This window comes from Carex rostrata, chromosome 15 (genome assembly GCF_964058835.1).
Source record: "Carex rostrata chromosome 15, lpCarRost1.2, whole genome shotgun sequence".
Taxonomy (NCBI): domain Eukaryota; kingdom Viridiplantae; phylum Streptophyta; class Magnoliopsida; order Poales; family Cyperaceae; genus Carex; species Carex rostrata.
Window position 1 is genome coordinate 736306 of NC_135932.1, and position 22978 is coordinate 759283.

The window sequence follows — 22978 nt, forward strand, 5'->3', positions numbered from 1 at the left end:
ACTAAAATTTCTAAAATATTAGGAAGATGTACCCCTCCTGGCCATTATTGCAAGCTGTCTTAACTCGGCATACAAGAAGTATTTCATGATCAGAATACTGGAAAAGTACAAAGAGAATCTACATTTAGACAAAACCGAGGTGGAGGCATACGTGAATTCGAAGTTCGATGAGATGTTTAACTTATACAACTCAAGAATGAGTGCCAACCAAAACCTATCGCCTTCTTCCCGTGCCGCCGCTAGGTATGAATATAAATATACATGTGTTTTTAATCTTTATTATTTATAATATCTGCATTATTTGTCCACTAATTTTTTTATTTTTTAATAGTTCCACTTTCAAGAGCACTAGAAGTGGTGGATTGTTAGCATATTTTCAGTCGGAGAGCGAACCGCACACATCCACAAACGAGTTATTGAGCTACTTTGTGATGCGCAACTAAAATGAATAGGTTGACATCATGGCGTGGTGGAGGAGGAATGCAAGGGACTATCCAACGCTGGTGATAATGGCTCGCGACGTATTTGCCGTGCCCGTGTCAACCATCTCTTTCGAAAGTTGTTTTAGTTTGGCGAACAGGATCCTCTCCGATAAACACAGTAAGTTCGGTGCACATGTTTTTGAGAGACTTGTGTGCTTGAAAGATTGGATTGATGCTGAAGAGCGCAAGCAACATCGAGATCAACAAGCATCATCATCCGAAGTCGACATTGAAGAAAGCGGTACCGAGCCGCGGCCCGAGGCTAATTCAAATTCAGACGGTGAGGAAGAGAGCGAACAATGGTATATGAATCCAAGCTTCTAGATAGGTAGTGTCGGTATAAATTTCTAACCTCTTTTAATCTTTATGGTTATTTTTTAAATTATAATTTCTAAACATTTCAATTAGTTTTAAATTATTCATTTTAAAGAATAATTACTAACAAAAAAAAGTTAGAACTTCGCCAATGTTATTTTACATAGCCGGTCTCAAGCCCAGAATAAAGGAGGAGATTAAGTTTTATTTTTTAATCTATTGTTTTAAAATCATTCATAATTATTTTAAAGTAATTGATTTAAGAAATTTTTTATTTATATTTTATTGTTTTAAAGTAATTGATTTAAGATATATTTTATTTAACCTATTAAAAATAAATGAATCGTTTAGAAAATATATTATCAAATTTAAAATGAAGATTTAGAAAATATATTAATTTAAAATGTAAACTAAAAATTTTGAGATATAAATAAATTATGAAACTATATAATTATAATGAGAATTTGAAAATAAAATAAAATGACCGTGTAAAGAAATAAGTAAATAGATTTGTACTTAGCCGAATAAATATACAAATTTTCGCACGAATAATTTTTTTATAGAAGTTACAAATTTTATTTATTTAGGAATTATAAAGATGTGACTTGATAATTTTATGTATATATATACACACTATTTAATATTGAACTATTCAGATTTTAAAAGTCGAATTATAAACACATAATAATATTCGTACGACACTGTAAAAAACATAAAAAAAAACCCGAACCGGACCGCCCGGTCCCCCTACCCGAGACGAGCACGGGTATGAAACGGGCAAGGCAAGGGTTTTCAAAATTATACCCGTGATGCCCGTACCCGTTGTACCCGTTTGCAAACCACTAGCCGACCGCACACCTCTCAGAAGCACCAGAAGATAGCACAAGCGCATTGGTGCGGCCTCTTATGCGGTCACCCCTGCCCGCACTTCTAGTCGCACACCTCGGCAGAACAACACCCCAAAAGACAGAGGCCTTTTGCGAGTGAAGGTGAGGCCTCCCCTGCCCGCACACTCTCCATTCCTTCATTGCGCAGCCACCTGTATAGCCTGACCAGGTCACACCCTTTGCCGCACCAGCCAGATCTTTGACAGATTTTGTGCATTAATTATGCAATCTTCGCCCGATTCACTTCAAGATTGCGCCTAATTATTCCCCAAGTCACAAATTTAGTTATAAAAGGCAGGAGACAGCCATTAGGAGACTCATCTTAGGTACCACCATTCTCTACCACTAAACCCTAATCACCTTCTCGATCCATCTCATCTCTCAAGTGAATCAAAGGTGCGAAGGATTGAAGAACTTGGCGGATCTCGAGGAGTTTGTAAGGAAGAACTAAGGCATAACTTAGGAATTGGTGTATTATATTTTTCATGTTATTTACTTGTTTTTACTTGTATGAATTTCTTGTTTTCTATCATGGATGTTATTGTGATTGCACCTATGAGAGGCTAATTTTCTCTCTAAGGGCTTAGGTTGTAGCATGAACTTGTGTTAGTTTATTTACTTTGATGTTCTCTTTATGATGATTGTTTTGGTTTGATGTTTGGTTTTATTTTATATATTTGTGAGTTATGCATGATTTGGGTTTTGGTAATTGAACCTTATTAGGGTAGTGACAGTACTTTAGCATTAAGGGTGTATGATAAAGAAGAAACACTTTCAATGTACACAAATAATCTTATGGTGTAGTGTTGTGAATTTTAGGAGTATTTATTTTGGAACTAAAAACACAAAGTAGATCAATTGCAAGCGCACAATCTATCCTTGTAGTATTGAGGTATCGATCCAAACACTAAGGCAATTATAATTTTTATCTTAAACTAAATTAAAACTAAATAAATTGCAAGTAATTAAAAGGGGGGGGGGGTTTGTTGCAAGTAACTAAAGGTGGGTTCAATACCCGAAGCAGTTGGTTTGTAACAAGAAATTAAATTAAATGCAAATAAAAAGATGTTTGTAAATCAAGATAACGAGGTCTAAGGGCTTTTGGTCTACAATCAGTTTGTCAATCTATTTACTTTTGAAGTTCTCTAAATTCATGTCTTGTCTTGATGGGAATTCCAACCAGGTTGGTTTATTTCTAGTTCCTATAATATCTTTCACAATTCATGATCCTCCTACTAATGTAAATCTTAATTAGGGCTCTCATCCACCTAATTGGGTTATTTAACATGAATCATCTACTACTATTACTTGGTACCATATTTGGTTCTATGATTCCGGGAATAGATCCGAATCCAGTCAACCTTATCTAAACCCTAAGATTATTTGTGTACAATGAAAGTGTTTTTTCTTTATCATACACCCTTAATGCTAAAGTACTGTCACTACCCTAACAAGGTTCGATTACCAAAACACAAATCATGCATGACTCACAAATATATAAAATAAAACCAAACATCAAGCCAAAACAATCATCATAAAGAGAACATCCAAGTAAATAAACTAACACAAGTTCATGCTACAACCTAAGCCCTCAGAGAGGAAATTAGCCTCTCATGGGTGCAAAAACAATAACATCCATGATAGAAAACAAAGAATCATACAAGTAAAATTAAGATAATAACAAGAGAAATAGAATACACCAATTCCCAAGTTGTGCCTCAGTTCTTACTTGCAAGCTCCTCGAGATCCGCCAAGTTCTTCAATCCTTCGCGCCTTTGATTCACTTGGGAATTGAGATGGATAGAGAAGATGATTCAGGTTTGATGAAAGAGAATGGTGGAATCCAAGATAGCTTCCCCAAAGGGGAGATGATCTTCCTCCTGCTGCCTCCCCTTCATTTATAGCTAATTTGTGACTTAGGGAAGAAGCAACCAATGATGGAAGGTGAATCAATCAAGATCTCATGAGATATGGCACTAGATATCAACTGATGGCTTACTAAAAGGGTTCCTGCGACTTGGACATTACAAATTCTGATTTATAACCTTCCTATAATTATAGATCTCGTTGTCCACTTTCCAGCAAGCTTTTATTTGCCTAAAACAGAGTTCGTATGACCAAGATATGGCCAAAATACGAAAAGATGTCGCAAGCTGGAATTTCTAGATTTGGACTGCGCGGCCAGTGGTGCGGCCAGGGGTGGTTCGAATACCTTCAATTTATGTGTTGTATTAGGGTTGTAAATGCCCTATTATCGTGCCATCTGGTGACACTTCTAGAGTGCTCCAACCACCTTTAATTGGAGTGTTTTTTTGGGTTGTAAATGCCCTACTATCTTGCCATCTACAGGAACTACCGGAGTACTCCAAACACCTTCAATTGGATCGTTGTATTAGGGTTGGAATTGCCTAGATATCTTGCCATATAGAGACACTACTAGTGTTCACCAAACACCATCAGTTAGAGTGTTGTATTAGGATTGTAATTGCCATCTGGACACACTACTAGAGCGCTCAGAAAACCTTTAATTGGACTGTTGTATTAGGGTTGTCAATACCTTATTATCTTGCCATCTGAAGACACTACTAGAGTGCTCCAAACAACTTCAATTCGAGCATTGTACAAGGCATGTAAATGCCTCAATAGCATGATATATAGAGACACTACTAGAGTGCTCAAAACATCTTCAATTGGAGTGTTGTATTAGGGTCGAAAATGCCCAATTATCTTGCCATCTAGAGACACTACTAGGGTGCTCCAAACACCTTCAATCGAAGAGTTGTATTAGGGTTGTAAATGCCCTATTATCTTGCCATTTGGGGACACTACTAGAGTGCTTGAAAAATCTTCAATAGGAGGGTTTTATTACGGTTGTAAATGCCCTATTATGTCGCCATGTAGAGACACTACTGGAGTGTTCCAAACACCTTCAATTGCAGAGTTGTATTAGAGTTGGAATTGCCCTATTATCTTGTCAGCTAGAAACACTACTAGAGTGCTCCAAACACCTTCAATTGGAGTGTTGTATTAGGGTTCTAAATTACCTATTATCTTTCCATAGAGAGACACTACTATAGTGCTCCAAACACCTTCAATTGAAGAGTTGTATTAGGGTTGTAAATGCCCCATTATCTTGCCATATGGAGACACTACTAGAGCGCTCCAATCATCTTCAATTGGCGTGTTGTATTAGAGTTGTTAATGCCCAGCTAACTTGCCATTTAGAGACACCACTAGAGTGGTCCGAATACCTTCAATTTATGTGTTGTATTAGGCTTGTAAATGCCCTATTATCGTGCCATTTGGAGACACTTCTAGAGTGCTCCAACCACCTTTAATTGGAGTGTTTTGTTTGGGTTGTAAATGCCCTATTATCTTGCCATCTAGAGGCACTACCAGAGTACTCCAAACACCTTCAATTGGATCGTTGTATTAGGGTTGGAATTGCCCAGTTATCTTGCCATATAGAGACACTACTAGTGTTCACCAAACACCATCAATTGGAGTGTTGTATTAGGATTGTAATTGCCATATTATATTGCCATCTGGAGACACAACTAGAGCGCTCAGAAAACCTTTAATTGGACTGTTGTATTAGGGTTGTCAATGCCCTATTACCTTGAAATCTGAAGACACTACTAGAGTGCTCCAAACAACTTCAATTGGAGCATTGTACAAGGCAAGTAAATGCCTCAATATCATGATATATAGAGACACTACTAGAGTGCTCAAAACATCTTCAATTGGAGTGTTGTATTAGGGTTGAAAATGCCCAATTATCTTGCCATCTAGAGACACTACTAGGGTGCTTCAAACACCTTCAATCGAAGTGTTGTATTAGGGTTGTAAATGCCCTATTATCTTGCCATTTGGGGACAGTACTAGAGTGCTTGAAACATCTTCAATTGGAGGGTTTTATTATGGTTGTAAATGTCGTATTATCTTGTCATGTAGAGACACTACTGGAGTGTTCCAAACACCTTCAATTGGAGCGTTGTATTAGAGTTGGAATTGCCCTATTATCTTGCCATCTGGAAACACTACTAGAGTGCTCCAAACACCTTCAATTGGAGTGTTGTATTAGGATTGTAAATGCCCTATTATCTTGTAAAATAGAGACACTACTAGAGTGCCCCAGGGTTGTAAATGTGTTATTATCTAACCTTCTCAGAACACTCCAAGAGTGCTCCATACACCATCAATTGGAGTGTTGTAGTAGGGTTGTAAATCCCATGTTATCTTTCCATCTGGAGAAACTACTTGAGGGATCTAAACACCTTCGATTGAAGTGTTGTATTAGGATTGTAAATGTCGTATTATCTTTCCATACAAAGACACTACTAGAGTGCTCCAAACACCTTCAATTGAAGATTTGTATTAGGGTTGTAAATGCCCTATTATCTTGCCATGTAAAGACTCTACTGGCGTGTTTCAAAACATCTTCAATTGGAGCGTTGTATTAGAGTTGGAATTGCCCTATTATCTTGCCATCTGGAAACACTACTAGAGTGCTCCAAACACCTTCAATTGGAGTGTTGTATTAGGGTTGTAAATGCCCTATTATCGTACCATCTGGAGACACTTCTATAGTGCTCCAACCACCTTTAATTGGAGTGTTTTGTTTGGGTTGTAAATGCCTTATTATCTTGCCATCTAGAGGCACTACCCGAGTACTCCAAACACCTTCAATTGGATCGTTGTATTAGGGTTGGAATTGCCCAGTTATCTTGCTAGTTATCTTTCCATCAATTGGTGTGTTGTATTAGGATTGTAATTGCCATATTATATTGCCATCTGGAGACACTACTAGAGCGCTCAGAAAACCTTTAATTGGACTGTTGTATTAGGGTTGTCCATGCCCTATTATCTTGTCATCTGAAGACACTACTAGAGTGCTCCAAACAACTTCAATTCGAGCATTGTACAAGGCATGTAAATGCCTCAATATGATGATATATAGAGACACTACTAGAGGGCTCAAAACATCTTCAATTGGAGTGTTGTATTAGTGTTGAAAATGCCCAATTATCTTTCCATCTAAAGACATTACTAGGGTGCTCCAAACACCTTCAATCGAAGTGTTGTATTAGGGTTGTAAATGCCCTAATATCTTGCCATTTGGGGACACTACTAGAGTGCTCCAAACATCTTCAATTGGAGGGTTTTATTACGGTTTTAAATGCCCTATTATCTTGCCATGTAGAGAAACTACTGGAGTGTTCCAAACACCTTCAATTGGAGCATTGTATTAGAGTTGGAATTGCCCTATTATCTTGCCAACTGGAAACATTGCTTGAGCGCTCCAAACACCTTCAATTGAAGTGTTGTATTAGGGTTGTAAATTACCTATTATCTTGCCATATAGAGACACTACTAGAGTGCTCCAAACTCCTTCAATTGGAGTATTGTATGTACTGGGGTTGTAAATGCCCTATTATCTTGCCATAGAGAGACACTACTATAGTGCTCCAAACACCTTCAATTGAAGAGTTGTATTAGGATTGTAAATGTCGAACTATCTTGACATCTAAAGACACTACTAGAGTGCGCCAAACACTACCAATTTGAGTGTTCTACTAGTGTTGTAAACGCCCTATTATCTTGCCATCTGGAGGCACTACTTTAGTGTTGCAACCACCTTTAATTGGAGTGTTTTTTTAGGGTTCTAAATACCTTATTATCTTGCCATCTAGAGACACTTCTAGAGTGCTCCAAACACTTTCAATTGGAGTGTTGTATAAGGGTTGTAAATGCCCTCTTATCCTGTCAAATAGAGACACTACTAGAGTGCTCCAAACACCTTCAATTGAAGTGTTGTATTAGGGTTGTAAATGCCCAACTTTCTTGCCATCTCGAGACACTACTAGAGTGCTCCAAACACTATCAATTGGAGTGTTATATTAGTGTTATAAATGCCCTATTATCTTGCCATTTGGAGACACTATTAGAGTGCTCCAGACACCTTCAATTGGTGTTGTATTAGGGTTGTAAATGCCCTATTATCTTGCCATATGGAGACACTACTAGAGCTCACCAATCACCTTCAATTGGAGTGTTGTATGAGAGTTGTTAATGCCCAGCTAACTTGCCATTTAGAGACACCACTAGAGTGGTCCGAATACCTTCAATTTATGTGTTGTATTAGGGTTGTAAATGCCCCATTATCGTGCCATCTGGAGACACTTCTAGAGTGCTCCAATCACCTTTAATTGGAGTGTTTTGTTTGGGTTGTAAATGCCCTATTATCTTGCCATCTGGAGGCACTACCGGAGTACTCGAAACACCTTCATTTGGATCGTTGTATTAGGGTTGGAATTGCCCAGTTATCTTGCCATATAGAGACACTACTAGTGTTCACCAAATACCATCAATTGGAGTGTTGTATTAGGATTGTAATTGCCATATTATATTGTTATCTGGAGACACTACTAGAGCGCTCAGAAAACCTTTAATTGGACTGTTGTATTAGGGTTGTCCATGCCTTATATCTTGCCATCTGAAGACACTACTAGAGTGCTCCAAACAACTTCAATTCGAGCATTGTACAAGGCATGTAAATGCCTCAATATGATGATATATAGAGACACTACTAGAGGGCTCAAAACATCTTCAATTGGAGTGTTGTATTAGTGTTGAAAATGCCCAATTATCTTTCCATCTAAAGACATTACTAGGGTGCTCCAAACACCTTCAATCGAAGTGTTGTATTAGGGTTGTAAATGCCCTAATATCTTGCCATTTGGGGACACTACTAGAGTGCTCCAAACATCTTCAATTGGAGGGTTTTATTACGGTTTTAAATGCCCTATTATCTTGCCATGTAGAGAAACTACTGGAGTGTTCCAAACACCTTCAATTGGAGCATTGTATTAGAGTTGGAATTGCCCTATTATCTTGCCAACTGGAAACATTGCTTGAGCGCTCCAAACACCTTCAATTGAAGTGTTGTATTAGGGTTGTAAATTACCTATTATCTTGCCATATAGAGACACTACTAGAGTGCTCCAAACTCCTTCAATTGGAGTATTGTATGTACTGGGGTTGTAAATGCCCTATTATCTTGCCATAGAGAGACACTACTATAGTGCTCCAAACACCTTCAATTGAAGAGTTGTATTAGGATTGTAAATGCCGAACTATCTTGCCATCTAAAGACACTACTAGAGTGCGCCAAACACTATCAATTTGAGTGTTCTACTAGTGTTGTAAACGCCCTATTATCTTGTCATTTGGAGACACTACTTTAGTGCTCCAACCACCTTTAATTGGAGTGTTTTGTTAGGGTTGTAAATACCTTATTATCTTGCCATTTAGAGACACTTCTAGAGTGCTCCAAACACTTTCAATTGGAGTGTTGTATAAGGGTTGTAAATGCCCTCTTATCCTGTCAAATAGAGACACTACTAGAGTGCTCCAAACATCTTCAATTGAAGTGTTGTATTAGGGTTGTAAATGTCCAACTTTCTTGCCTTCTCGAGACACTACTAGAGTGCTCCAAACACTATGAATTGGAGTTTTATATTAGGGTTATAAATGCCCTATTATCTTGCCATTTGGAGACACTATGAGAGTGCTCCAGACACCTTCAATTGGGGTTGTATTAGGGTTGTAAATGCCCTCTTATCTTTCCATATAGAGACACTACTAATGTTCTCCAAACACCATCAATAAGAGTGTTGTCTTAGGATTGAAATTGCCATATTATACTGCCATCTCGAGACACTACTAGAGCGCTGCAAACACCTATAATTGGAGTGTTGTACTAGGCTTGTAAATGCTCTGTTATCTTGACATATAGAGACACTACTAGAGTGCCCCAAACATCTTCAATTGAAGTGTTGTATTAGGGTTGTAAATGCCCTCTTATCTTGCCATCTAGAGACACTACTAGAGTGCACCAAACACCTTCAATTAGAGTATTGTATTATGGTTGTGAATGCCCTATTATCTTGTCATATAGAGACACTTCTAGAGTGCTCCATACACCTTCAATTGATGTGTAATTGTCCTATTAACTTGCCATTTAGAGACACGACTAGAGCGGTCCAAATACCTTAAATTGGTGTGTTGTAATTGGGTTGTAAATGCTATATTATCTTGTCATATAGAGACTACTTGCATGCTCCAAACACCATCAATTGGTGTTGTATTAGCGTAGTAAATTCCCTGTTATCTTGCCATCTGGAGACACGACTTGAGTGCTCCAAACACCTTCAATTGGAGTGTTTAATTAGGGTTGTAATTACCCTATTATCTTGCCATCTAGAAACAATACTAGAGTGCTCTAAACACCTTCAATTGGAGTGTTGTTTTGGGGTTGTAAATGCCCTCTTATCTTGCCATAGAGAGACACTACTAGAGGAGTGCTCCAAACACTTCCAATTGAAGTGTTGTATTAGGGTTGTAAATGACCAACTATCTTGCTATCTGGAGACACTATTAGAGTGCTCCAAACACTATCAATTGGAGTGTTGTATTAGGGTGGTAAATGCCCTATTATCTTGCCATCAAGAAACAATACTAGAGTGCTCCAGACACCGTCAATTGGTGTTGTATTAGGGTTGTAAATGCCCAATTATCTTGCCATATAGTCACTACTAGTGTTCTCCAAATACCATGAATAAGAGTGTTGTATTAGAATTGTAATTGCCATATTATACTGCCATTTGGAGACACTACTAGAGCGCTCCAAACACCTTTAATTGTAGTGTTGTACTAAGCTTGTAAATGCTCTATTATCTTCATATATAGAGACACTACTAGAGTGCCCCAAACATCTTCAATTGGAGTATTGTATTAGAGTTGTAAATGCCCTATTATCTTTCCATATAAAGACACTACTAGATTGCTCCAAACACCTTCAATTGATATGTTGTTTTTGGGTTGTAAATGCCATGTTATCTTGCCATTTAGAGACACCACTAGAGTGGTCCAAATACCTTCAATTGGTGTGTTGTATTAGGGTTGTAAGTGCTCTGTTATCTTGCCATCTGGAGACACTTCTAGAGTGCTCCAACCACCTTTAATTGGTGTTGTATTAGCGTTGTAAATGCCCTGTTATCTTGCCATCGGGAGACACTACTTAAGTGCTCCAAACACCTTCAATTAGAGTGTTGTATTTGGGTTGTAAATGCCCTATAATGTTGCCATCTGGAGACACTATTAGGATGCTCGAAACACCTTCAAATGGTGTGTTGTATTAGGCTTGTAAATGCCCTATTATCTTGCCATTTCAAGACACTACAAGAGTGCTCCAAACACCTTCAATTGAAGCGTTGCATTAGGGTTGGCCCTATTATCATAACATCTGGAAACACTACTAGAGTGCTCCAAACAACTTCAATTGGAGCGTTGTATTAGGGTTGGAATTGCCCTATTTTCTTTCCTTCTGAAGACACTATTAGGGTGCTCCAAACACCTTTAATTGGAATGTTGTATTAGGGTCGTAAATGTCCTATTATATTGCAATCTGGAGACACTACTATTGCACTCAAAACACCTTTAATTGGAGTGTTGTATTAGGGTTCTAAATTCCCTATTATCTTGCAATATAGAGACACTTCTAGAGTGCTCCAAACACCTTCAATTGGAGTGTTGTATTAGGATTGTAAATGCCCTATTATCTTGTCATCTGGAAACACTACTAGAGTTCCAAACAACGTCAATTGGAGCGTTTTTTTACGGATGTAAATGCCCTTTTATATTGCCATCTGGAGGCACTACTAGAGTGCTCCAAACAACTTCAATTGGAGTATTGTATTAGGGTTGTAAATGTACTATTATCTTACCATTTGGAAACACTACTAGAGTGCTCCAAACAACATCAATTGGAGCATTTTATTACGGTTGTAAATGTCTTTTTATCTTGTCATCTAGAGACACTACTAGTGTGCTCCAAACACATTCAATTGGAATCTTCATTCTATTATTAAGTACGTTGGGTGTCCGATCCGCCAACGACTGCGATTGAAAGATGAAACTTCAGATTTGATCTTAACCCTCTAATTACATAATTTGTCTTCTTTTGATTAAATGCATTTGTTTTATGTATAAAAATCTAAATTTAGTTAAAAACATACTCACCACATGTGCTGCCACATGATACGTTACAATTAAAATTGAACAAACTCTGAAATTTAGCGATATTTTTATTTGTTTCCATATTTCTCCTCTTCAATTGAGAAGACTCCACCTTCTATTTTCTTATTTCTTTGTTTCCTTACTTCTTCTTCGTTTCTATACGAAACACAATTAAAATCATTTTTTTTTATTTCCTTATTTCTCTTTCTTTGTTTCTATACATATTGTAGTGGGCAATTTAGAATATATTTCCAATATAGATTATATCAATGTGTGTGTGTGTTTGTAGTCTAAATTGAAAACAAAGAAGAAGAATATAAATTGGAACACATGTGTGAATATATATTTCTCTTATAATATGTGTGTGTGTGTGTGTATATATATCCTATACATAGGGGTGTTCAAACGGTTCGGTTTAATCGGTTTTGGACCGAACCGAATTAGTTCAGTTTAAACGGTTCGGTTATTTCGGTTTATTGGATCGGTTCGGTTGATTTTTCAAAATCGAATTATAACTTCGGTTCGGTTCGGTTTGAAAATTTTCAAAACCGAAATAACTGAACCGACCGAACTTTTATATAATATGAATTTGATAGGAACCACCCCGGTTTATTTGTTAATACTCCGGTTTATTTCTTAATCAATTGCTTTAAATACTTGGTTTATTTCTAAATATCTTAGTTTATTTCTTAATACTCCGGTTTATTTCTTAATATACTTCGGTTTATTATAAATCAATTATTTTAAATAAAAAATATATATATTTGGTTTGAACCAAACAAACCGAACAAACCGAAATAAAACTTTGGTTCGGTTCGGTTCGGTTGCAATGCTAATTCGGTTCGGTTCGGTTCTATTTTTAAAACTGAATTATAACTTTGGTTTGCCAAGTTCAGTTCGGTTTCAACCGAACCGAACCGATGAACACCCCTACCTATACATACACACGATAACATTTTTTATTTATGTTTTTTGATATCATATTATATGTCAATATTGAATTGTTGTGCGATATTTGATATTAGATTCGAATCGAGCTATTGTTTGATATTATTGGTACTTAAAAATAAAGAATCATCACATCATTAAATTGTTATCAGAGATCACGATCAAAGTTAATCAAAAATACATAATCATATAAATTTTCTATTAACATGTGTGTTAATTTTTGGATAATTATTATTTTCATTGATATATATATATATATAGAGAGAGAGAGAGAGAGAGAGAGATAGGTTGTGCTTTCGGTAGCATATGGGCCGAAATACACACGGTCCAAATTTGAAATTTCAAAATCCAAAAAGTCGATCTGAACCGTTCATCTTATTCTCCATATTAATATGTGCTTGGGGACCAAAGTTTACATTTTTCTAAATTTTTTTACTATTTATTAAGCCACTTTGAAAATCGGTGATCCAACGGTTTTACTGTTTTGTTAAGCCACCGTTAGATCAGCAATTTTCAAAGTGACTTAATAAATAGTAAAAAAATCAGAAAAATGTAAAATTTGGTCTCCAAAGACATATTAATATGGAGAACAAGATGAACGGTTCAGATCGACTTTTTGGATTTTGAAATTTCAAATTTGGACCGTGTGTATTTCGGCACATATGCTACCGAAAGCACATTAGCCTATCTATATATATATATATATATATATATGTTGGCTAAGATCAAAGTGGTAGTTCCTGAGCTTTGGTACTACCAATTCATTTTTTAATTTTTAAAGTTCAAAATGTCAATCTGAACCGTTCAAGTTGTTCTCCATATTAAATTGTGCTTGGAGACCAAATTTTATATTTTTCTGAATTTTTTTACTATTTATTAAGCCACTTTGAAAACAGCTAATCCAACGGTGACTTCTGATTTTACTGTTTTGTTAAGCCATCGTTGGATCAGCGATTTTCAAAGTAACTTAATAAATAGTAAAAAAATTCAAAAAAATGTAAAATTTGGTCTCCAAGCACAATTTAATATGAAAAACAACTTGAATGGTTCGGATCGACGTTTTAAACTTTGAAAATTGAAAAACGAATTGGTAGCACCAAAGCTCAGGAAATACCACTTTGATCTTAGCCATATATATATATATATATAGTATCATACCCGTGCGTTGCAACGGGGACATATTATAAGAAACAAATATATCAATGAAAATAATAATTATCTAAAAATTAAAAGACATGTTAATAGAAAATTTATATGATTCTGTATTTTAAATTAACTTTAATCGTGATCTCTGATAACAATTTGATGATGTGATAATTTTTTATTTTTAAGTACCAATGATATCAAATAATAGCTCGATTGGAATCTAATATCAAATATCATACAACAATTCAATATCAACATATAATATGATATCAAAAAACATAAATAAAAAGTGTTATCGTGTGTATGTATAGAATACACACACACACACATATTATAAGAAAAATATATATTCACACACACGTTCCAATTTATATTCTTCTTTGTTTCCAATTTAGAATACACACACACACACATTGATATATTCTATATCGAAAATATATTCTAAATTGCCCATACCAATATGTATAGAAACAAAGAAAGAGAAATAAGGAAATAAAAAAAAATGATTTTCATTGTGATCTGTATAGAAACGAAGTAAGGAAACAATAAATAAGAAAATACAAGGTGTAGTCTTCTCAATTTAAGAGGAGAAATATGGAAACAAAAAAAATAAGGAAACAGATAAATATATCGCTAAATTTCAGAATTTATTCAATTTTAATTGTAACGTATTGTGTGGCAGCATATGTGGTGGGTATGTTTTTAACTAAATTTAGACTTCTATACATAAAATAGATGCATGTAATCCAAAGAAGACAAAAGAGTAAAGCTAGCGTGTGACATGCTCACCAAGAAAGTTTGGTGAGCATAACTCCAAAAGTATATCGGATCGACGTCAAATGCCAAATCCAAACCGTTGAAATCTATGTACTTCATGAGTGATGCATATATATGCAAAATTTTGAAAGTTTCGAGTTTATTTGCTACACGGTCAAGTGGTCAAAGAAATGGACATTTTATTATAAGTTATTTTATATATTCAATTTTTATTATTTCTTTGACCACTTGACCGTGTACCAAATAAACTTGAAACTTTCAAAATTTTGCATGTATATGCATCACTCATGAAGTACATGGATTTCAACGGTTTGGATTTGACATTTGACATCGATCCGATATACTTTTGGAGTTATGCTCACCAAACTTTCTTGGTGAGCATGTCACACGCTAGCTTTACTCGAAGACAAAATATGTAATTGAAGAGCTGAGATCAAATCCGAAGTTTCATCTCTCAATCGTAGCCGTTGGCGGATCGGACACCCAACGTGCTTAATAATAGAATATAGAGAGAGAGAGAGAGAGGAGGGATCAAGTTACAACAAGCATTTTCTACATTTTCAAAGTCCAAATCGTCGATCCAAACCGTTAGATGTGATCTCTACAATAAAATGTGCTTGGAGACCAAATTTTACATTTTGTGGATTTTTTTTACTATTTATTAAGATGGGTACAAAATTCAATGGTTTGAATTTGACTAGGTTTTGTACCCATCTTAATAAATAGTAAAAAAATTCCAAAAAATGTAAAATTTGGTCTCCAAGCACATTTTATAGTAGAGATCACATCTAATGGTTTGGATCGACGATTTGGACTTTGAAAATGTAGAAAATGCTTGTTTTAACTTGTTGTAACTCAAAAATTGTTGTAACTTGATCCCTCCTCCTATATATATATATATAGGGTCCGGCTAATTTGCTGCCGGTAACATTTTAGCAGGAGGTGCTGCCACCATATTGTTTATTTTCTGATGTCCAAACAACAAATCCAAACCGTTAGATGTTTAATCTATATTATAATCTACTTGGAGACCAAATTTTACATTTTTTGGAATTTTTTTACTATTTATTAAGCTGGATTGAAAACCGCTGATTTCAGTAAATTTCTGCAGCATTGAAATCAGCGGTTTTCAATCCAGCTTAATAAATAGTAAAAAAATTTCAAAAAATGTAAAATTTGGTCTCCAAGTAGATTATAATATAGATTAAACATCTAACGGTTTGGATTTGTTGTTTGGACATCACAAAACAAAAAAATGGGCGGCAGCACCGCCGGCAGAAATGCTGTCGGCAGCAAATTAGCCACAGCCTATATATATATATATATAGAGGTGGGCTACGGTGAGTTGCGAAGTAAAACGCGTTTCTACTTCACGCCGTATTTTTATTTTGAAAGTCTAAACGACCGATCTGAACCGTTAGATGTTTAATCCATATTGAAATGTGTTTGGAGACCAAATTTTACATTTTTTGGAATTTTTTTACTATTTATTAAGCATTTTTGAAAATTGCTGTTTTGCTGTGAACAGTAAAAAACAGTAAACTTTTCTGGGCCATCAGTTTAGCGACTTTCAAAATTGCTTAATAAATAGTAAAAAAATTCCAAAAAATGTAAAATTTGGTCTCCAATCACATTTCAATATGAAGAACAAGATGAACGGTTCGGATCGACGTTTTGAACTTTAAAATCGCAAAATATGAGCGTGAAGTAAAATAGTTGCTTTACTTCGCAACTCACCGTAGCCTAGCTCTATATATATATATATGTGTGTGTGTGTGTGTGTGTGTGTGTGTGTGTTCTTATAATATGTCCCCGTTGCAACGCACGGGTATGATACTAGTATTGTATTAGGGTTGTAAATGTCATATTATCTTGCTATCTGGAGACAAAACTAGAGTGCTCCAAACACATTGGATTGGAGTATTTTATTAGGGTTGTCAATGCCCTATTATCTTACCATACGGAGAGACTTCTAGAGTGCTCCAAACACCTTCAATTGGAGTGTTGTATTAGGGTTGTAAATGCCCTATAATGTTGCCATCTGGAGACACTATTAGGGTGCTCGAAACACCTTCAAATGGTGTGTTGTATTAGGGTTGTAAATGCCTTATTATCTAGCCATATGAGACACTACTAGAGTTATGCAAACACCATCAATTGTATTAACATATTCCGTGTCGATTCCAGTGAGGAAAGGACATGGCATGTTAGGATGATGGATTTCTTCATAGTTATCGCATAGTATGTGTGCTACTACATTGACTCTTGGTGAATGAGGGGTAGTGAGATTGGTGACCATGTCGCATATGGCGTCGACCTTCGATGAGATAAGGGCAAGTTGGCTCACTTCATACTCATTCACCTTTTTAGTATCATACGTATAGGAATAATCTAAGCTTAGGCACAAGCTGTCGATTATCCTTGTCACTCCTTTGACACTTTGGTTGTTGAATGCTCCGCCTGCAGATGTGTCCAGTAACTGCTTTAGATGAGGGAAGAGACCATCATAGAAGAATTGAAGAACTAACAATTTGTCAAGTTCATGATGGGGACACTCTCGTAAGAGGTCCTTGTGGCGCTCCTATGCATCATTCAGAAATTCTTCATCTTGTTGTTGAAAACCGGTGATTCTCAATCGATAGTCAGCGGTCATTAAATTTAAGATTAATGACAATGTTGTATTTTGTCAAAATTGTTTTTTTGAGAGACTAGCCACATAAAAGCTCTAATCTTTTGTCAAGGTTGGCTTTATCTAAATTTAAGATTTAAGATATACTTAACCAACTTTTCTTTTCAAAAAAAAAAAAAAGGAAGAAATTCTCTCTTAATTCATAATTGAAATTTTGGTGCCATGTCAAAAATTAGTTGCAAGTGGTTTATCTGCAAAAATTCTCAAGAAGATGGAATTCATTTTTTTGTGACTGCTCCTGGAAAGGGATACGTGATGCGGTTACCTGCATATCATTAGTAGACCTTAATTCAACCCGATACGTAATGAGGTACATATAAATAAATTCATAAAATCCTAAATAAGTCAAAATTCCTTCTCTCCCTCTTTCCTCTGAGTGCGTATCCTCTGAGATATCTCATATTTTGCGTGACCGACGTGTCCGGTGCCTATTCGGGGTCACGTAGTGGGCCCTTATTATATGAGCTTTGAGATTCGTGCAGAACGTATTGCAACGGTTTAGATTTTCTAACAAGTCACGTAAAATATGAGATATCTCAGAGGATGTGTATTCCTTTCCTCTTCTCCATCTCTTGCGAAAACAGTAAAACCCTAGCAATTGCGTGGTCTCTTCCTTAGCAAAACCTTCTCTGCCACTGATATCTCCGCCTCCTTCCCGCGCCGGTGGGTTCCCTCTCTCCATCCAGTAAGTGTCATCTTTTCATCAGCATTGGTGGCACCTTCTCCCCGAAGTGTCTACGCACGTACAAGGTTTGTCTCTCTCATCCTTTGCTGAATCCCGTTCTTCCCTTTCCCTTGATGTGTGAAAGCCCTAGACTAATAGCACCGCGGATCTCCCAAGTACTAAATCCTTGTTCCATTCCATGTATGACATAATTTCAGATTTTTTTCACAAATTTCAGTACATGGATGAAGTACCGTTACACATTTTTCAGAATTCCCTTGATTAAACTGATTTCATAAATTTAAGATGATCTACAAAATCCATATAAACCGTCTAGATCCATCATAATTTCAGAAATTTTGCATTAAGCTATACCCTATTTCCATGTATTGAATCAGCTTTAACAATTTCCCCCCTCAAGTACTTTGGTATTTGTCTTTTATTTTCTCTATCTGATTTCACAACCGAGGATAAATTTGAGTTCAAAATGGCATGTATTAGGTGCATTTGTGCTCATTTAAATCTATCTCTCACCATACAAAGAGAATCAAAAAGTACTGGATCGACCACCCTCTCACTCACTGAGAATCTGCTCTAACCCACGGAGGTTGACCCCTCTCTCTCTCAAGTCTGTGGATCTCCCCTATAGGCACAATGCTCTCTTTTAAAAGTTTAGTTCCTTATTTCGAACTCACTGAGGTCAACTGCCTGAAATTTTGGGCCAGAATGAACGTATTGATTTCTGAAATTTTGAATATTAAATTTTCATTTGAAGCGGGCTTAAATGAAAATTTCATTTGTATTATGGCGGATAGTCAATTATGTTTTTTTTGTCCAGTTTAGTTAATAAGGTTTAATTTTTGGTTGTCGTCAATGCTGGTGCATAGTCAAGCTCTGTTAATAGCATTTATGTTATACATGTTGCATCCCGGTCTTTGTTTATTTTGGTTTAACTATTAAAGTAGTATTCTTCATTTTATACAATCGAGCAATACCAGCTTTTGGTGGGATGATCTGTCAAGCAGGTTTCGGATTGATCCTTCCTAATCTTATTGCTGGTGAACACATGAAATATACACATTGACCCGAAGTAAAATAAAATTCCATGCTTCATTTTTTCCTTCTTCTTTTTTTGAATTTTTTTTTCTCACTCTCTCTCTCTATACACTCTCTTTGTTCTCTTTCTCATAACTTGATATCAGATTCCTGTCGGCGCACATGCTTAAGCTTTGCATTTTTTTTTCTTTTAATAAATATGAAAAAATAAAAACAAGTAGATTTTTTTTTAATTCCGAATGAAATTCAGTGAACAAAGGTACCAACAGCTCAAATTTAAGCTAAGTTTTATTTTTATTTTTACTTTTTGATGCCATTGCATCACTGAGATTACCTAACTTCCCGTTCTTAACAACTGGAATTCTTGAACAACTAACCACTCCTCAGGTTCACAGGTTCATGCATCTTTCCTGTTTCACTCCCCCCCCCCCCCCCCACCAACGACAACAAAAAAAATCAGTATTCTTAATACTTACTCTCTGTTTTGTGTTACTCCCTCAAGTAAATCATGAAACCCTTGGTGTGTGCCCAATATCTCTAGTTTAGATTTTAATTAAAAATGGCAACTTTGATATAAAATATTTACCCACTTTTCAACTCTCATGCTAATTTCGAATCCAGCCTCTTTTGACGTTTCCAAGTATTTGATTTACTCTCTATTTTGTACAAAACAAAGATATTAATTTGATTTTGATTTTCTAAATCATTTGAACTATTTCTTGATTCTAAATGTGTGATAAAGAAGAAAAAAAAAAAAAAAAACAATTACCGAATTTCTAGCCAAATATTTTTTTTTTTTTTAGAAAAAAAATTATGAGAAGTTCAAATTAGAGCCTCAACTAGCCCTAGCAATCCCTTTATTTTGTTTGAAGACTGCAATCTGCTCATCTTTTTTAGTACTTACCTTTCGTTTTTTCATCAGCTAGAATACAAGCACTCGCAAGTCACAACAATCTATAATTATACCCGTATATCAAATTACAAGAAAAAGAAATCCAAAGAGCACAGCTGGATATCTTTAAAAGCGCATCTTCCAATGGAGCTCGAACCAGGAATTGAAATTGAAGACTCTTCCTCTTTGACACTTTGGCCGCTCGAGCCAATTGACCCAAAGCGGTTGAAGTTTCCTTGTTGCCTGGTGTGGACCCCACTGCCAATTGTGTCTTGGCTGGTGCCTTATATTGGCCACATTGGCATCTGCCACGAGGATGGCACTGTGCTGGATTTCTTCGGATCAAACTTAGTCAATGTTGATGAATTTGGTTACGGTGCTATTGCTAGATATATCCCACTCGACAGAAATAAGGTTTTATTTTTTATTTTTATATAAAAAACTTTGGCTTAACTTCTCTTTGATCTTTTGTGGGATTTAATATCCACCATGTGTGTCTATCTTATCTTTGCTATGTTACAAATGTGTTACACATTGTTCTTTAAGTTTGATTTTGTTACGCATGTGTTGTATTATCAAAAATGTTAGCATAAGTCAGTACCAGCCATGGGTGAACATCGTACCGGCATCTCAAATGCAAAACTCATTGTTTTTCAGAATAAATTTTTTTCTGAAATTTGATTAATTCTGCTGATTAGAATTAGTACTGTGAGTTCTCTTGGTTTGTTTGCACTTGCTGATTTATATTTTTTTAACAGTGTTGTTTCCCAACCAATATGGCAACCCATAAATGCATGATACCATACAAGCATGCTGAGAGCGGGACCGCATTGTCATGGGATGATGCACTGAATACAAGCATGAGGCAGTTCCAGCACAAGTTCTACAACCTCTTCACATGTAACTGTCATTCCTTTGTGTCTAGATGCCTCAACCGATTAGCCTATGACGGTTCATTAAATTGGAATGTGGTCAATTTGGGTGTGCTTATATTATGGAAAGGGAGGTGGGTCGACAAAATGTCGGTAGTTAGGTCTTTTTCGCCATTTCTTGTGGTTGTTTGTATTGGGGTTTTCATGGCCGGGTGGCCGTTCCTTGTTGGCATGGCGATTTTCTCAGCTCTATTGCTTGGATGGTTCGTTTTTGGGACATACTGTGTTCAAGGCTTGATTTGTTAATTCATTCATGTTTATTTATTTATTTAATTTTTTTCTTTATGGTCTGATGTTGCTTCAATCATAGATAATAATTTTAATGATAAATAAAATTTATGCAGTTTTGAAGAGGTTGGTCAGTAAAAGAACAGAGGAATTAAAAACGGTTTGCTTGGTGAAATTACAGTTGACCTGGTAAAACCATTTTTACCTTTTATCTGTGGAACAGAGGAATTAAAAAAAAACATCATTTTCTAATCAGTTTAAGCTGAACTGTTATCTTTCTTTCTTTTTTTTTAAACGGCACAAATGAGTGTTTGCACCTAATCAATTACTGATTAATGCATTTATCATAGGGCTGCAAACGAACCGAACCGAATCGAATTGGGCCTAGTTCGAATTCGAATTCGAAATTATTTCGAACCAAATCCAGTTCGAAATTGAAATAGATTTCAAATCTAAAAGGCTAGTTCGAATTCGGTTCGGTATAATTCGAACTAGTTCGATTTGATTCGAAATTAGATCGAAATCAAAAGCTTAAATTGAAAACTTAAAGCTTAAAGGGAAATAAATCTGCTGTGATTTCATGAAAGAAGAGCGAATTTAAAGCTTAAATTAAAAGAAAGCTTAAAGCTTCGAATTCAGGAAAGAAGAGCGAGGAGGAAGGGGAGAAGAGGTTTTCGGGCTTGCAACTTCAGGGCAAATAAATTTGCTGCGATTCCAAATCCCTCCCTTCACTTGTTTAGAGATTTGTACATAAAAGGTAACTCCTTGTTGAGATTTGTGCATTTTAAAATGTGAAGGGAGGGATTTGGAATCGCAGCAGATTTATTTTCAACTTCAGGAAGGAGGGCCCCACGCATTGAATGCGCTTACCTTTTACGTAGGGAATTCGGCCAGCTGGTAGAATGCGCCAAGATTAGCTACAGCGTGAACAAATCGATATAAGAAATGGCTACAGCGTAAATGAATTGGGCCTAAACGAATTGGGCCTGGCTCCGCACTACAGTGTAAACGAATCGAACTGGGCCAGATTTGCGAACCACACGAATCGAATTGGGCCTGGTTCGAATTCGAAATTGAATTAATTTCGAATTGAACTGGTTTGAATTACTTTCAAACCGAATTACTTTCGAATCGAATTTTTTTTGAACTTTTTCGAATCGAACTCGAATCGAATCACGAATCTCGAATTTTTTGTGCACCCCTAATTTATCATATTTGTAATTAGCACTTATTTTTCAATAATTTTTTAAACTATTTTTATCAGTATAATATATTCTAATTTCAATTTTGTTAGACGTTAAAATTGAATATATTTTCTTGTCATGTAATTTTCCTCTTTTGCATTACTGAAATTAGTATTTAAAACAATTGTAAATAATCATGTGATACTTCTAAAGAGATTACTAATTTCAGTAAGATGCTAAATTAGTCGTCGTTTCACATTCATACAATTGTAATTTTAATTATCACTTCAATATTAAATTTGTACAACTAGAATGAAAATGTTATTATATCCAGAATTTGTACTAGCTAAGATTTGAAACATCCAACTTCTCATGTGAATTGTAAGGACTCTAGGTAACATAATATTTCTATTTAGATCCGGATCGTCCGATCAGAATCTGGACCAATCCAGCCCGATGTAGAATGCACAAGAACCCTTTAATATTTGTGCGAATTCTGATTAGACAGTCTGTGATAGGGCCATGTAAACAAGGCCCTTAAAAGAATAAGGTTTGAGTCATAAATAATCCCGTCTCAGAATCCTTTCGTCGGACCAGTCTGGGAACAAGAATAAGACCCATACCTTCACAACACCAAGCAGGCCTGTCACAGCCCAGATCTCGTTTAAGGTGTCGTTCCGACACAACGAGATAAAGCA

The 22978-nt window shown here is 35.9% G+C and overlaps 1 protein-coding gene and 1 non-coding gene across 3 annotated transcripts; both read left to right on the plus strand.

Annotated features, from left to right (window-relative positions):
• Nucleotides 1–17172: 17172 nt before the first annotated feature.
• Nucleotides 17173–17278, plus strand: LOC144566940 (small nucleolar RNA R71). The gene has a single exon (XR_013515314.1). It is a non-coding gene; the product is annotated as a small nucleolar RNA R71 (small nucleolar RNA).
• Nucleotides 17279–17883: 605 nt separating this feature from the next.
• On the plus strand, nt 17884–21211 carry RTE1 (protein REVERSION-TO-ETHYLENE SENSITIVITY-like protein (DUF778)). Of its 2 annotated transcripts, none has more exons than XM_078316960.1 (3): nt 17884–18074; nt 19967–20350; nt 20695–21211. In XM_078316960.1, exons 2-3 carry the CDS (start codon nt 20081–20083, stop codon nt 21112–21114), a joined length of 690 nt encoding a protein of 229 aa, XP_078173086.1. In that variant the 5' UTR covers nt 17884–18074; nt 19967–20080; the 3' UTR covers nt 21115–21211. The 2 variants fall into 2 exon arrangements, with proteins under 2 accessions (XP_078173086.1, XP_078173087.1); XM_078316961.1 differs by having other exon boundaries at nt 19971–20350.
• Nucleotides 21212–22978: the final 1767 nt, after the last annotated feature.

What these genes read in the sequence shown, in the direction of transcription:
- RTE1 (XM_078316960.1), top strand. Translation starts at nt 20,081, where the DNA reads ATGGAGCTCGAACCAGGAATTGAAATTGAAGACTCTTCCTCTTTGACA. An exon ending in TCCCACTCGACAGAAATAAG is followed by an intron (nt 20,351 to 20,694) that starts GTTTTATTTTTT and finishes TTTTTTTAACAG; the next exon opens with TGTTGTTTCCCAACCAATAT.